The following is a 17,216-nucleotide window of genomic DNA, read 5'->3' as shown; positions in this document are numbered from 1 at the left end:
CGTGTCAGTGTCATGTTTCCGCAGACTTGTGTAATTTTTCTTCATGTAATTTGTGGTCTATCGGGTCAGACTGCCGAGAAACACGGCAACAATTTCAAACATTAACAAGTGCTTCATCCAAAATCCCAGCATTTTTCAAACCTTGGGAACACCTTCAAATGAAAGCATTTTCAAGGATTTTAAGCACCCCTACAAACCTTGGGTGTTGTTTTTTAAGCTACTTAATAATGGCTTTCAAAATGGCTGCTCTAATGGCAAGTGCACCGTCTCCGACAAGGGTCTGAAAGCCTTGCCCTTTAAGTCCACTAAATAAGCACAGCCGAGGTTGTTTGTCGAGGGCAATAAAACACATTTATATTTCTACCTTCCTTTCATGCTTGGCATGCTCTCTTTTCACATGGACTAAAAAACACAAAGTGAAAAAAAAAACATTTGTCATGACACTTGGCTATAAATTATGATTGAGACGGTGTAAAATGGCAAATCAGTTGAACTCATTCCCTGTTATTAACTGTCGTACTGTATATACATTTTTGCTGGGCTGGTTGTATGTTAAATGCAATTTCCTTCAATAGAGAGATTGGCTTCTTGCACAAGTGTTTCTTTGTAAATAAAGTTGTTGTTTTTAAATGTTGTCAATATAAACAAAACTAAAGGATACTTATAGCTGAACACTTTACGACTCTTATATTTTTATTTAGTGGTTCATAATTAGATAACAAATATGCACGGATTAGCCATGCCAACTAGGTGTTGGCCCTAAAATGTCTTTAAAGCCCTAGTGTCTAATATTTGACCCCTAGATGGCACTGTTGTCTAATGCAGACGAAAACCAATGCCACAGTGCACAACATAGCAGCAAGATCCCAGACAAACATGGCAGCAACTTTTAGGTAAGGATTTTCATATGTGAAAGAAATACATTTTTTTCAATCTATCTAAAAAAACACTTTAATGTACCGCTGGGAGGCACTAAATATTAGATTATGTCCCTTTAAAAAAAGGCAACCACTGACAGGGAAAGTCCCAGGAAAAAGTAGTTCTCAATGCAGTAGCTCAATGTATATGGAGATAAACCCTCATCCATCAGTTATTTCATCGATACTTCTATTCATTGATCCCTTCCTTCCATCTATTGATCTTTTGCTGGACCCAAACTCTCCCAGCCTCTTCCATCAATGAAATCCTAAAGCACTCCAAGACCAGACGAGTTGTCCCTCTGATTTACCCTATGGACATGCCAATGCTATATCTCCAAAGAGACCTCGTTATTCAATACTGAAAATAACACCAATAAACGATAACAATTGTATCCATGAAAGTAAATTTTTACATCAGGCATCTCAAACTCAGTTTGGCTTGGGCGCGGGTACCAAACTTAATGTTCTCAGACGGGCCGGATAGGTAAAATAATTCAACGCCAAATATATAGCTTTGCTTTTCAGTACTATGCTTTGTTATTCAGCCTAAATAATCACGGATGAAACGGGATATCGTCTAAGCACAACATTCATTCCAAACAACAGAAAATAGCGATTTTCATATTTGACATTGAATATGTTTATTTATACATCAGTACCAACTCACCGCACTAAACAAACTCAAGTGGAAGGTTTGAAATCAAATATGCTTGCCTCAATTGCCATGCTGCTTGAAATAAGAGAAAAAAAATCCTAAGTAAAAGTTTTGCAGTGAACGGACTTTAACAACAGATGCAACTCCTAGACTGGGCCTACTGAACCTGAGAAAAAAACTGCACAATCTTATTATTAACATCTCATCTCATCTCATCATCCGTACCGCTTATCCTCATTAGGGTCGCGGGGGGGCTGGAGCTCATCCCAGCCATCTCCGGGCAGTGGGCAGGGAACACCCTGAACTGGTTGCCAGCCAATCGCAGGGCACACAGGGACAGACAACTCATTCGCTCATTCACACCTAGGGACAATTTGGACCAGCCAATTCACCTATTATTAACATAAAACCAGATAAAACACATTTGTAATGATTTGTGCAAATAAATGGCATGCCATCACACCTTTTTCCACTCTCTTTGCACTCCTACAATCTACACGCAGCTGCTGGCTCCTGAAGCTTGGCATATTTTTGCATCAATAGCAGGTGTCCAATCCTGAGTAGCAGCACATTTAAGGGTGTCATTCAAGTGTTTGTCCATTAACCTTATGCTCTGCTTAATTCCTCACAGAAAACATCTGTTTACAAATATAAGTACTGTAGTCCCAAACATGGATAGAAACTTTGCTCGGTGTCAGCTCTTTTACACCTTTACTGTCCTCCAACAGTGAGAAGGAGCATTTGATTTGTATTGATTAAAAAAAATTCATAATTTTGATCGAAATTAGCCTGTGGACAGCAGGTTTGACATGCCTGCTTCACATCATTCACCTTTCATTCACTATCCACTAACTTTTGCAAATTTAATATTATTTGTAAAGATATTGTCAACAATATAATAAAAAGGTTGAGGTGATAGTAGCTCAGGAGGTAGAGCGATCATCTTGGGACCAGGAGGCAGGTAAGAGCCTTGCATGGCAGACGCTGCTATTGGTGTGTGAATGTGTGTGCGGATGGGTAAGCTTAAAGCACTTTGGGAGAGCTTCGGTAACTTGAAAATATAAATGTAAATTCTGACCCATTACGAGTACATCTCCGGGCAGCACGGTGGAGCATTGGTTATCACGTGTGTGGCACAGATCTGAGGTCATGAGATCGAACCTCCTGTGTGGAGTTTGCATATTCTCCCCGTGCTTGTGTGGGTTTTCTCCGGGCACTCCGGTTTCGTCCCACATTCCAAAAACATGCATGTCAGGTTAATTGGCCGGTCCAAATGGTCCCCAGGTGTGAATGAGCGAGTGAGTTGTCTGTCCCTGTGTGCCCTGCGACTGGCTGGCAACCAGTTCAGGGTATCCCCTGCCCTCTGCCCGAAGATAGCTGGGATGGGCTCCAGCACCCCCGCGACCCCACTGAGGATAAGCGGTGCAGATAATGGGTGGATGGAGTACATCTCCGATGACCTCTCTTGGTCTGCCAACACCATGGATGTATTATTAAAATCCAAGCGGTGAATACACTTCCTGAGAGTGCTCAGGACAAACAATCTGAAACAGAAGCTAGTGATGTCCATCTATGGAGACATAGTGGAGAGTATTCTTGTGATTAAGGGCTTTACAAATAAACATGCCAATTTGGTATCCGACATCACAGTGAGATACAGTGGGAGCACAGCACCAGACAGAAAATCCTAACAGAGAGTCATAAACACCGCCCAGATGATAATTGGCTGTTATCTGCCCATTCTAGGGGACTTTGCCTGGTCGCAATGCGGGAGCAGAGCGATAACAACACAACGGCACACATTTTACCTGCTGCCCTCAAAACAAGGACTAACAGGCTCAGGGACCGTTTGATAATAATTCTTGCCTTTGTGTGGAAAAATTAGGATTCATATATTATTTCTTGACTTATTTTGAGAATATGTTTCCGCTAGATGTCTTTCCACTACGTTTTTATTACGCTTTTGTTCTGATGCACTTACAACTTTAGTCTGTTTATCCTTACATTGTTTTTTAATAATATTTTCTCTCTTTTAAGTCGTTATTACATGTTTATCTTGGAGTGCTTTGTCGTATCTATTGTGGGCAATGTTCTCTGCGTCATTACCTATAACAATACATTCTTATTCCAATGCTTGAGACGCAGAGGATGATATTTAATGAAAATTGGGTGGGGGGTAGAAAACGACAATTAACGTGTTTTTTCTAATCAAAACACAAAAAACAAGGCACATAAAACGCTTATCTACAGCGCACGTTGGTCCTATTGTATTTCTTTGCCTGCACTGCCCTCTTGTGCTCATCGACTACTAGTAACAAACACGAATGAATGTATCCCTTTACCAGTGTAAGGCGGGTTATTTTATTAATTATAGTGACGGACTACCTCTTCCAAAAAGTATTTGAGTTAGTAACTGAAGTCTTTGATCGGCGAAGTAACTAGTTACCGGGAAAGTAACGTTGCGTTACTTTAGAAAGAAGTTGTTGCATGTCAGATAATTTTAAAGTCTGAGCAGTCTCAAGTCAGTTCAAAAGTGAAAAACAGTTTTGATATAGAATTTTGCAATATTTATTGCCCCTCACCAGCAACCAATTCATCCTTCTTTTGCTCTCCCTTCCTTTTTTCCCTTTTTCTCTCTGCTCTCTTTTCTCTCATTATCTCTTTCTCTCATTCTCTTTTCTCTCCTTCTTTTTGGATTTCTTTCGTTCTCTCTCTTTCTTCCCCCTCTCTCACTATCTCTCTGTTCATCTCTTTTGTCTCTCTCTCTCTCTCTCTCTCTCTCTCTCTCTCTCTATCTCTCTCTCTCTCTCTCTCTCTCTCCGTTTTGTCCCATCCTCGCTACTTTTCTCTCCCTCTCTTTCTCTTATTTCATCCTCTCTTTCTTTCTTTCTCTCTAATCTGCTAGTCTTCCCCCAAGGAAATGTTTGTTCTATTGTGTGGCACCCGAGTTAAAATGAGTTTGACACCCCTGTTCTAGCGTATCGTTTTATGATGTCAATATGTCACCATGGTTGAGTTGAAGTTATTTGGACCGTTCTCTCAGAAGGTAGGGGGGTCCAATTAATTACAGGTTCAAATCCCCCCTTCCTCCTCCTCCTAAAGTGGCCTCTGTATTTGCTGTTAATAGTGTCAATAAAATTGTTTAAACAAAAAAAGACGTGAAGTCATGGTGTCGCCACAGAGCTTTTCAACTGTTTCAGACGTTTCTCATAATAATAATAATAATAATAATAATAATAATAATAATAATAATAATAATAATAATAAATGTAACTTTATTTGTAGAGCACCTATTCAAAAACACGTCACAAAGTGGAGGTATTCTTCTGTAGTTTATTCCAAGGTCACAAAACACAATGTTTGAAGCGTGTCTTACTTTGCAAACAGAAAACAGTGGCGTCAGATTTAAATAAACCATTTGTTTACACGGGGAAATCCAATGAAACCTGAGTCTCATTTACAATATACATGCATTACAATAAGGCTAGAATAATACACCAAACTAAGCCTTCTTGAGTACAACTAACTAGTCGCAATAGTGAATATTATAGCGTATTGGGTCGCCTCCGGTGTTGGTGACGTTTGCATATGTCAACTCATTATATAGACGACGGTCACTTTATTGTTTTAATAAACTTATGATATAGACTATGATTGCTTTGATGTATTGATCACACAAATCTATATCCCTTAATAGATACATTAACCTAACTACAATCGCGACACACATTATGCTGGAAGCACAGAATGCGCATTCAAGCGAGGGGAGTCAGATTTTGCAGGGGAGTCGGAATTAGGTACAACACCAGCTCCTAGAGCCGTCGCGTTCGCGATAGACACATCTCTAAATCGTACGTAGTTTCTATGAAGGCAACACTACAAAAATGGAGATACTCGAGGGAAGCTCACTTAACGCTCTTCGTGAAATTGTGATGAAAACTCACTGACAAGGTATGCACCTTGACGTTTTTAGCAATTATTACCAACTGTTACCTTTAATTCATGCCCGTTCGTCGATTTATTACTATACAAAAAATCTCGACTTGACTACACTTGACTTCCTCACGGAAGTATATCTAGGTTAGCTCCGACTGCTGTCAATCAATCCATTCCAAGTTGACGTTTGTTCACAAATGGCCTTCATCACCTCAATAAAATTGTTCAAACCAAAATTGTTCAAACCTCCAGGGGAAGAGACCGAAGTTTGACGTTGACAGCAGCCGCCAGGCGTCCACCATGGGGGGTGCCTTCTCTCATTGGGACGGCAGTGGACTTGTTTCGATTTTGCAGAGGAGGACGCGGGGCTTTGGGCGGCCCGGACTGGTGACGCGGTCCGACTCCTCCGATAACGACGACGACTCGCTGGGTGGACTGGACCGGAGGGAAGACATCGCTCAGTTCCCTTACGTGGAGTTCACCGGCAGGGATAGCGTCACATGCCCGGCGTGTCAAGGGAGTGGGCGCATACCGTCGGGTCAGTACCCGCAGGTGGATGCATTGCACGTTAGCTTTAGCCTATAGCTTGTTGTTAGCACCCACGCTTAAGACATGTTTGTTTTCATAAAGGATTTGCCCCATTTGTAAAGATTGCCACAAAATCTATGTTTGTGGCTTTTAAGTTAGGCAAAGCACACACACACAGAAACAGCATCGAATATTATCAGTGTGGGCACGTTACTATGAAAAAGTAATTAGTTATAGTTACTCAGTACTCCTTCGAAAACATAATTAAGTTGATGACTGATTAACTCTATAGTAAAAGTAACTAGTTACAAGGGATATTAACTTTCTATTACTTTAAAGATAAGTTGCTGCATGTCAGAGAATTTCAAAGTTTCTAAACAGTACAGTATTTGAGTCAGTTGCATAGCGAACAGACAGGTAATAATAATAATAATAATAGTTAGTCAAGTCATGTTTATTTGTATAGCATACCTGTCAACCTCCACGGCTCCATGCCTTTACAAACTGTCGTATTTTCCCTTACAAAATAATCTGACACCATATATTTTTTTTCCAAACGTGTTTATTTATGTAGTTTAACATGTGATATTGTGCATGTGTTTCGTTATATCATATATATATTGCTAATTAACATTTTGTTTTTAGATCCTGAGTTGCTCGAAATGAATGAGGTTTATTATTCAAAAAGTTCAAAAACGAAGTAGCTTGGACGTTCACTGTAGAAGGAAAAAATACATGCAAATATAATTAAGTAGAATAATACATTTTCTTATTCAAATAATGAATTCATTTTCTGCACTAAATTATTGTTGTTAATAAACTGATTAAAGGGATAACCACAAACACTGTCTTTTTTCATGTTCTCATTTTATACTTCAATTTCTTAGCTTCTTTATACAACATAATAATTCGTCATATAATGCATCAAGGCAAGTGAGCCGTTTTGACTCTTTAATGAGTTGAGCCGAAAAAGCCGGTTCTCTAAAAAGAGACGGACTTCCTTTGACTACATCAAACCGCTCACTTCGTTTGCAACGGAAAAAAAACGATACCGAAATGGAGGCGACCACGGTGAACTCAATACCGGATGGTACCCATAATTGACAAATTTGCATTTTTTCCTTACAGATTTTCTTAAAATGAATAATAAATGTACTTTGTACGGCAAAAACGTACAGACTGACAGGTATGGTATAGCCCTTAATCACAAAGAGTCTCAAAGGACTGCACAGACCACAGATTATTGCAAACCACAGACTATTATCACACCATCCCTGATCTAAAACCTACACGAGGGCAAAGAAAAACTCAAAAACCTCAACATGTGGAAAATGAAGAAACCCAGTTGTGTTGTAGAACCTCGTAATATTTATTAGACTTGAAGTGCCACAATATAATAAAATGACAATTGGCAAATGTAGATAAAGACACACAAAAATGTATGCAAACGGCACAAAAATATACACGATTGTGCACAGAAATGTTCGTAAACACTATAGAAATGTATGTAAACAGGCACAAAAAAGAACGTAAACACACAAAACGTAGGTAAACACACACTGAACGTGTGTAATCACACCAATGTATGTAAATACCAACAAAAGCATGCAAATGAAAGTTAACACATAAAATGTACATGAATACACGCATGACGTACGTAAGTACACGCAAAAACTTACGTAAGTACACACAAACGTACGTGAGTGCACACATCAAAACGTAGGCACGAAAACATGCGTTAACACGCACAGAAACGTACCGAACGCACCACTTTTGACTGTCATAAATGGTGTTGTAATGGTGGGAAAAATAACAGCATTATTTATAATTGCGTTATTCTCAACTCTGATAATTAATTAGCAAAAATGAACAATTTATTACTATTATTTTCAAATTCTGTTTGTACATACACAGTTGTGTAAGACAATACAATACTGAGGACGTGAACGTTCTCGTGAATGCTTAGTGCTAAAAGGCAGTGGTTTGCAACCACCTGGCGATAGACCGTAAGCAGGCCGCACGGAAATAAATAAAAGTTTCTCTATTCTAGAGGGAGAAATTGTTGCCTTATTTTGTGTTTATACCGTATAGGCCACTGTCAGTGTTAACAACTTTGACATAGGCAAGACTGCATACACATTGTTGAAGCAGAAGGGTGGAATTATTTTTTGGTTTTTCTCTTTTTCTTGCTTTTCTTTTATTTCCCCATCTTTTTTCCCATCAGTGAATACCTGCCGATTTACAGAAAAAGCTTTTGAGAAGTGGAACAGTGACGATAACCCAAGAAAAAGAGAAGGATTTTGGATTGTTGATTGTAAAATCTCAAGTAAGCACAAAGTGCAAAGTGTAAGCAGCAAAATAGTGGCTTTACTTTAGTGATCAAAGTGAAAAACAACATCCCAAAAAATTATTTTGAGCCGCACTAAGCATAGATTGTACAAACGCTTTTGTGGAACTTTTGTGCCTAGGACTGAAACGTCCAACCCTGTCAAGCTGTCCCACCTTGGGCTAACTTGACAGCAGCGATTTTGTTTGTTTCCTATATAATTAAGTAAAACCAGCAATACTAAAATTCTAAATGATTGCAAATAAAACATTCACTAATGATATGAAAATGGGGTTTGGCTCCAAATAAAATATTTTCATAAATGTAACAATTTATTTTAGTATGTAGGTCTTCTGGTGGGAAGATATTCAATAACTAAAATGGAGCCTAAAAAATTAAATGTAATCGAACAATTTATTACTCATTTACAGGATGCTAATGCCCTCAAATCACGTTTGTCCACAAGTGATACACACTAGGGCTGCAACTAACGACTATTGTAATAGTTGACTTGTCACAGACTACTGAAACAATTCCTCGAATAATCAGATAATCATTCATTTTTGAGCATGTAGTTGATTTAATTATGTGGACATTGATAATAAACAAAAGAATGATGAGTACAAGAAAAAGTACATCTTTTAACATACTGCAGATTTGTTTAATTACAAAATAAATAGGTAGAGTACTTGGTCAGCAGGGACATAACTTCATAAATAAACCTCTGTCCATTTTCAATATACATTTTTAATAAATATAATAAGATCAAGTAAACATGTTTTATCCCTCCTGACTAAAAACAGGCTTGTTAGCAGCAGTAAAACAGTAAATATACCCACAATGCTTTTTGTGAAGTACATTAGGTGGTCAACTGCAGTCTGTAACAAAAGACCTTAATGAGTCTCAACAGTTTGAAAGAGAACGTTTTTGTCTTTATCGTTTTAACAAGTGACATTTGTTCTCCTGATTGCATGCATTTGATTTCAAACTTTCTCAGGTACAGTCTGGCATAATGCTTAAGCTCTCTTTTGTAGAGAAATATACGCGTATGAAATGTTCAATGCATGGCATCAAAACCATAGTGGCTTGAATGTCACTTAAATCTTAGAGGCGAGTCAGACTCAGTTTTGTACCGACATTTTTTCTCTTTATTCATCACCGAGGTACTGCAATGATACACGGGGTCTGCTTTGCAAACTTTTTTTGTGGATGCCTCTTGTTAAAATATCTTAAAATCCCATGTGCACTTATTTAAGGAGTACTGCTTTAGGATAACATTAAAGAAGTTAATGGCATTTGAAAAAGTTCAGAGAGCGGGTAAAAAGGACTGCTTGTTTGAACATGAAAACAATAAAGTGAGAGTTGCATTGTGACCCACTGTGCCTCCCCAATAGAACAAGTCAATGAACTGGTTGCACTGATCCCATATACCGATCATCGACTGCAGCCTCAAAGAACGTAAGTCATCAGCGCACATATTACAGAGCCGATTGTCACATTTATGTCCTAGCCGTATTAACCGTGGTCTTCCCAGGAAACTGTACGTGGTTCTGTCCATCGTACTGTGTTTCCTTGTGTCCGTGCTGGTGGCCTTCTTCCTCTTCCCGCGATCGATAATCGTGTTGGACGATGGGATACGCGGGGTGACGGTGCACTTTGACCCCGAAACTTACAAGGTCCAGATGAACTTAACGGTATGTGATCCCTTGACTTAGTTATCGTATACAAAGCGCACGTGTTGGAAAGCCGCATGCTTAAATTTGAGAACTAAACTCAATTTTGTCTTTGTATGGGCCACATTGGGTTTAAAGCAACAGATAGATAGATAGATAGATAGATAGATACTTTATTCATCCCCTAAGGGAAATTCACATTTCCAGCAGCATCCCTGAGCTGAGAACAATACAATAATAAAGCCAAAAGAAAAGGTTTAAATAGAACAGGTTTAAATAGCCAAAATAAACACAAGATATTTACAATACATAGTTAATAAAACAGTTTGATTTTAATGACAAGGTATTTTCTTCTTCGCTTAAGCTTCCTAAAGACTTTTCTAGTCGGCGATACAACAGTGTATTTCAGGACCAGTTTAATGTCTGACAATATTGACGTGGACTGGCCCTGTAACAACGTGAGCAATTTGTTACCGTAACTAGTAATACTGTGATGATGAGATAGAACCCAATTCAATTTCACGTGTTGTCTTCTTCCCTAGTGGTCTAGCAGATCCGCTGCGCTCTCCGCCGCGATCCGGGTTCGATTCCTGATGCATCTTATGTTGTGCAATTGTGATCATTGATATATTCCGACTGATCAACTAATGCACATACAGTATTAGCGACTTTTTTATTTTTAGTGCGACCCTAACCCTTACTGTAGATTTAATCCCACGCACTTTAGAGTCCGGTGCGCTTCACACATTAAATAGAATATTACACGAGACTATTTTTGGAGGGTGTGCCTTACAATCCTGATGCGCTTTGGAGTGTAGAAAATAGGGTACATTTATCGGTCTTTGCATAAATAAACAATTGCCCTGAGATTCAAGTCAACTTTACATAATCTGAGTATTAACTTTTTAGCAGATTATCCTAATCAGTGTTAATTTTGCAGGTCTGCTTAGCTATTGTTTCGTCCCATGTGGATGAAAAAGGATAGGATTTGCTAATCTTCTCTGCAAATAAATCTTCCGTGTAACTCAATTTTATGCCTACCCCATTGCATCCAAATTCAGAGTACACTGAACTTCAGCAACCCCAACTTCTTCTCAGTGCTGGTAGAGAGTGTGAGCTGCCAAGTTCTGTACATGAAGAAAGTGATCGGTACGCACCAGCTCAACACAGATACTACTGTCTTACCACTTAGCCAGCGTCAGGTACGTTGTCTTCTTTGCAGATTTCTTCCAAAAAATGTGACTTAAAAACACGTGTATGTTAGATTACCTTCCACTTACACTGTTGTACAGGTAAACTACACGGTCAGCGTAGAGATTGGCGACAGTACACCATATGTCTAGTAAGTAGCAAGTTGGGGAAAATTTGATGTATGTGAGCAGAGGTGGGTATAGTAGCCAAAATAATTACTCAAGTAAAACTACTGTTACTTCAGAATAATATGACTGAAGTCGAAGTAAACATTGTCATCCAAATAATTACTTCAATAAAAGTAAAAAAGCACTTGATTAACTACTCACATACTGAGTAACTGTAGCAAGGTCTTATTTGTTGATTTTCTTTTTTTTTCTTTTCAAATAATTATTCAATCACATCGTTGGAGTCCATCCAATCAACAATAAATAAGTCTGTGTACTCAGTTGGTTTGAATCAAACCGCAATGGACTAAAAAATGTAATAAATATATAACCTTAGCAAAGACAGACAGACGAGAACTTTCGTGGAGGGAATTTTAGTATCTTGTTTAATGTAGCCTAATGTAGTGAAGTAAGAGTCTTAACAAATTTACTTAAGTAAAAATAAAGTATATAGTGATTTAAAGCTAGTCCTACGAATGCAAAATGTCCCAAAACTTACTCAAGTAAATTTAACGGAGTAAATGTAACTGGTTTCTACCCACCTCTGTATGTGAGTGTAAATCAGGAGCTTGAAGATGAAGTGCCACTTTAGAGAAAGAAAAAAAAGTAATGCCTTTGGTTGATGAAATTTTCTTTCTTCTGTCTTTTTAGTGCCTTCTGTACCATGCACCGTATCAAGGTGCACAACATCCTTGTCTTTATGCAGTACGTATGACTTTGCTTATATTAAAACCCGCTACCCTACCATCCCAATTAGAACAAATTCCACCAGTGATCAATTGAATACATGTGATATTATTATGCACCTAAAGACGGCAGCAAGCACTTTTTGCTTTTTACAGAACTACCAAATACTACAGACCTTTTGTAGTTTATAGAAAATTGAAAGGTATTTTCTATGAAAATTACAAAAAAATATATTCTTCTTCTGTATATGGTGCTTTTGGTTTAAAAATAAAAGCTAGTTCTATATATTTTCGGTGAATCCTTGGAGAAATGGTGCTATCTAGAGCAGTGGTCGGCAACCACCTGGCCGTGGACCAGTACCCAGGTCGTGGTTCAATTGGTAACGGGTCGCGCAGAAAGAAATACACATACATTTTTTCCACTCAAAAAAAAAGTTTGGATGCACGTTATACCGAGGTCTATTGTAGTATATCAACATAATTAAGTGATGAATAATCAGTCGACAAATACCGTTACCCTCGATTGCTCAGCGTTGGATGCGACGAGAATCTGAACCTGATCTTGTCAGTGAGAGCACCATATTGTAAGCACTAGCCCATTAGAATTGTATACAACAAAGGAAAATGCTTTAGATCAAGGGTTCCCAAAGTGGGCTTTACCGCCCCCCTTGGGGCGTTGGAAAGATCTGGGGGGGCGGTGAGGATGAAGGGGGCGCTAGGGGGGCGGCAGTCCGAAGTCAGAAGTTTGAACTTTTATTTGCTGATTTGTACACAATAACTATTTTAATGAGCTTGAAGTACACAACCCTAACAAAGCTTGCCAGAAGATGGTGCTGTTTTCTCTAGGTTTAGCATTTTAATATGGTTGAGTGTTAACAAAAACAAAATTAACACAGGGGGGCGCTAGAAATTCACTGGGGAGCCAAGGGGGGGCGCCAGCCACTGTGCCATGTTGTACAGCAGCATTATGGGAAAGAGTTTAGCCAAAACAACATTGTAGAACGTGGGACCGTGGGTAAAAATAGTGTGACAGTGAGATCAAATCTAATGCCTTTTCCTATGTCATCTCGATCCTTTGTGGTATAGTGATTAAACAGTGGATTTGGGCTTATTTTTATTATTGTTATTATTTTAATTCATCATAACTAATGTTGGTCCGGGCCGTGCAAATATAGGCGGACATTAAACCGGTCTCTGGTACAAAAAAGTTTGGTGACCAGTCAGCAGTGTTTATCACCATTTTTGAACCAAGGCACATTTTTTTCATTAAAAAAAATCCCGCGATACACCACCTCCATGTGCCGTAAAGATAAAACCAAACCAAAAATAGCTTTTGCTAGACCACTCAGGCTCACAAATTGGATCATTTCCCACGGCACAGTACGACAATGGAAAAACAATCAATATCACAAATGCTCTACGAAAACACTTGTCCATAGCTATTAACATTTCAATTGTGAAATCAGTTTTCAATTTAACGGCATTATTTTTTCCAGTAGCCAAGTCATTTTTATTTGTATAGCCCTAAATTACAAAGAGTCTCAAAGGGCTTCACAGATTATTACACAGACTATTTTTCAGCCGACGAGAAGAGTAGGTTATTCATATGCTATGGAGTAGAAGTGAGTTTTAAGCTTAGATTTAAACATTTCCACTGAGGTTGCAGATCGGATCTCAGGGGGAAGAGCATTCCACAGCACCGGTGCCCGGATGGAGAACGCTCTCGAACCAGCAGAACACTTCTTTGCTCTTGGGATCACCAGAAGACCGGCACTCTCAGATCGTAGGCTTCGGACCGGGACATAGAGGCAAATCAGATCTTAAAGATAAGAGGGAGCAAGTCCATGTATGATTTTGTATAATATTAAGAGAACCTTGAAATCACATCTAAGGCTAATTGGGAGCCAATGCAGGTTAGCCAAAATCGGTGTTATGTGATCGTACTTTTTTGTCCAAGTTAAAAGCCTCTCTGCGGCATTTTTTACCAGCTGAAAAGACTTGATTCTAGACTTCGGGAGACCGGAGAGTAGTGCATTACAGTAATCGAGACGGGAGGTAACAAACGCATGAATTAGAATTTCCGCATCCGACTGACCATATTGGAGTTTTTTATATATATATATATATATGTATATATATATATATATATATATATATATATATATATATATATATAAAATTGAATTTTTTAATAATACAGGAAAAAAACGACTTAAAATGGGCAAAATTACTTGCCAGTGGAACATTTATTTGCACTGTAGGCTCGTCTTTTTTCAAAGAAAATGACAAAATAATACAACATTGGACATAGTAACCATTCTGGTAAGCCATGTAGCTTGACGGTTCTAGTTTTTAGGCAGACCAGAGATTTAAAAAACATTAATGGAAAAAGCAATAATAATTTCAAGAAGCTTTACAGAATTTGGGACTTGTTTTACTTGCTGCTACCATCTCCCGGCTTTATGTCAAGATCCCAGCCAGTTCATTCATGATGCGCGTGCAAGTACTTGCATTTCTTCGACACGCTCGAATAACCTCTTCTTTTTTCATCTTTTTGGGGGTTTGGGTTGGCGTTTATACAGTATTTGGAGAAAGCCTCTTCTTTCTTTCACCATGTTTATGCTACACTAACAAATGGAAAAAAAAATGTTTGGACAAGCATGAGGTTTATCTCCACTAATCTCCCTCCCCCCTCCATTCCTCTTACCTAATGTGTTCTGTCCTAAACAGCTTTGCTAGAAGTAAGATAAAAGTAGATGGGCGCAGTGGGAAAAATATTATTAGGACTCTTTGAATTCAGTTGGACATTGTAAACACATACTTAATAGTTAAAATATTCTACTTTCAACTTTTCAAAGACACTTCAAACGTCGCACCCCACCTTTAAAATTAGCAGAATTTCATGCCAGTGGATCTTTTTTAGTGTAAGCTCAAAGGTCCTTTTCAAATAAAATTAAAATATAATACAAACACGGGGAGATTATTAATCATTCTGGTAAGCAATGTATTTTGTGTTTATTTTTGGGGGGCGGATAAGAAATGGATCAAATAATCAAATGGAATTACTGTCACTTGACTTAATTTGATTTCTAAAGCCCTTTCAAACAACCACAGCTGAAGACAAAGTGCTCTACACGAGTAAAACATAGTTAACAAAAAATCTTAGACTATAAAATAATAAAAACGCTCACAAACAACAATATGAAAGTAGCGGTCCTAAATGAGGCAAAAAAAGCAGGAAGGCACAACTGTCTTCATTGATGGGCGTGTTTGTGTTTTCAGAACCTCTGTGAAGACTTCACACATGGTGCGAAGATCCCAGAACAGCTTAGAAGCCTACCACTACGTGGACTGTGGCTCCAACACCACATATAAGCACAGGCATTCCTTTTCCGCCTGAAGCCAGTTCAAGAAACTGCAAAAGTCAGGAGGTAAGGAGCACTCTTTCTCTGGAGTGTTGACCAAGGATTACAAATAATCTGGTTCAGGGCACCAATGGTCTCTTGAATAGAGCAACTATTTTGTTTTTGATGATAGTTCTTGCATTGCAGTTGTGGATTTTCTACCATAGTCATTGCCAAAGATAAGCGCTTTAAAGGGAGTATGTATTTATTACTATTTTGACTTTGCTTCACTCGTGCATCTACAAGATGTTAAGGCAGATATATTGTAACATCGACAAAAAGCTTCAATCGATGCATTCCGTAATATTGAAACAGTCACTCCTCCTGCATCATCTAATGAAGCCCGAAATTATTCGTACCTACAATGCACATCGAGGGCTTCCAATAGAAGAAGTAAAGCAGCTGCATTTCAAAGTGTATTTGAATGACTTGAGTGGCATTAGAAGGCTGCATGAATGTTTTTACTTGAATCCCGTTTTTGTTATGAACATCTCCATCGATCCATGGTCTCTATTCTCCTTAGAGGGGAGCTTTTTGTCCAATTGTGCTAATGCATTTTAGCAAGTTTTAAAAAGAATGAATTTGATTTGTGTGAGTAAAGTGTTAAAAAATGTAAATAAATACTAATGCAAACTGTTTCTACCCTCTTTTATTTAACATAACATACCTTTCAGCAAAATTGTCATTTTAAAGTCAAAATGTGTGAACTACGTGAATCGGGTAGATCCGAGGAGAGGACTTTTTGACGGGGTTTTCGAGCGTCTGCAGAGACAATTCCATGCCATATCAAACCCTAGCGATTCGATTCATTCAATATACTGTGCGAGGAATCATAATGAAATGGAAGGAGAACAACACCAATGCAAACCTACCAAGACATGGGCATCCCCCTAAACTATAAACCCATTTGAAAGGAGAAAACTAATCAGAGAAGCAACAAAGAATCCAATGATCAAATTGGATAACCTGCAGACACAACTGAGGTGGGACAATCTGTGCATAAGGTAACTGCGAGTCGAACTATGCATATATCGGCCCTTTATGGGAGAGCGTCCTTTCGGAAAGCCTTTTCTGAAAGAATACCATAAAAAGATGTTTGGCATTTGCAAGCATCCACATGAAACAAGGTGCTCTGGTCAGATGAGACCAAAATTGAACTTTTTGGGCTGAATTCAAAGAGTTACGTTTGGCGTACAAGTAACACTTGAAATCACCCTGAAAGCGTAATTCCCACTGTCAAACCTGGTGTAGGCAGAATAATGGTCTGGGATGGCTTTTCTTTGGCAGTGACCGTTAAAAATTGTGACCGTTAATATAGTAGGATAGATTGAGCTAAATCCAGGGCAATTCTGCCAGAAAATCTGTTTGCAAGAGACCTGAGAATGGCGCGCAGGTTCACCTTCCAGCAGAGCAACGACCCTAAACATAAAGCAAAATCTACAATGGAACGGTTTAAAACAAACAATATAAAGATGGCTAAAATAGCCAAGCCAGTCCAGTCTTATAGAGAATTTGTGGAAAGATCTGAAAATGTGCACAAACGATCAACATCAAACCTTAAGGAAGTTGAGTTGTTTTGTAAGGAAGAATGGGCAAGCCATTGTATGCTCTAAAACCTGTTCATTTTTCACACGATTGACAGTGGTAGTGCCAGATGTATCTTTGGGGTTAATCTTAGCCTGGTCAATAGATTGCTGAAACAAGTTTTGGGTCGACAATGTTTAATACTT

At 38.6% G+C, this 17,216-nt stretch overlaps 1 protein-coding gene across 3 annotated transcripts; it reads left to right on the top strand.

Annotated features, from left to right (window-relative positions):
• Nucleotides 1-5,319: 5,319 nt before the first annotated feature.
• tmem106c (transmembrane protein 106C) lies at nt 5,320-16,124 on the top strand. 3 transcript variants are annotated; one of them, XM_088331978.1, is made up of 8 exons: nt 5,320-5,526; nt 5,764-6,049; nt 9,760-9,823; nt 9,900-10,059; nt 11,100-11,240; nt 11,331-11,380; nt 12,048-12,101; nt 15,365-16,124. In XM_088331978.1, the coding sequence occupies exons 2-8, from the start codon at nt 5,812-5,814 to the stop codon at nt 15,480-15,482; spliced, it is 825 nt and encodes a 274-aa protein (XP_088188104.1). In that variant the 5' UTR covers nt 5,320-5,526; nt 5,764-5,811; the 3' UTR covers nt 15,483-16,124. The 3 variants fall into 3 exon arrangements, with proteins under 3 accessions (XP_088188104.1, XP_088188105.1, XP_088188106.1); XM_088331979.1 differs by having other exon boundaries at nt 5,507-5,655; XM_088331980.1 differs by lacking the exon at nt 5,320-5,526 and having other exon boundaries at nt 5,871-6,063.
• Nucleotides 16,125-17,216: the final 1,092 nt, after the last annotated feature.

Source organism: Urocampus carinirostris, chromosome 3, assembly GCF_059441175.1.
Source record: "Urocampus carinirostris isolate Australia breed hairy pipefish chromosome 3, RoL_Ucar_1.0, whole genome shotgun sequence".
In the NCBI taxonomy this organism is placed as follows: domain Eukaryota; kingdom Metazoa; phylum Chordata; class Actinopteri; order Syngnathiformes; family Syngnathidae; genus Urocampus; species Urocampus carinirostris.
Note: the sequence above shows the minus strand (reverse complement) of the source record. Positions and strands in the feature narration are given on the sequence as shown.

What these genes read in the sequence shown, in the direction of transcription:
- tmem106c (XM_088331978.1), top strand. Translation starts at nt 5,812, where the DNA reads ATGGGGGGTGCCTTCTCTCATTGGGACGGCAGTGGACTTGTTTCGATT. An exon ending in CGACTGCAGCCTCAAAGAAC is followed by an intron (nt 9,824 to 9,899) that starts GTAAGTCATCAG and finishes TGGTCTTCCCAG; the next exon opens with GAAACTGTACGTGGTTCTGT. An exon ending in TACCACTTAGCCAGCGTCAG is followed by an intron (nt 11,241 to 11,330) that starts GTACGTTGTCTT and finishes ACTGTTGTACAG; the next exon opens with GTAAACTACACGGTCAGCGT.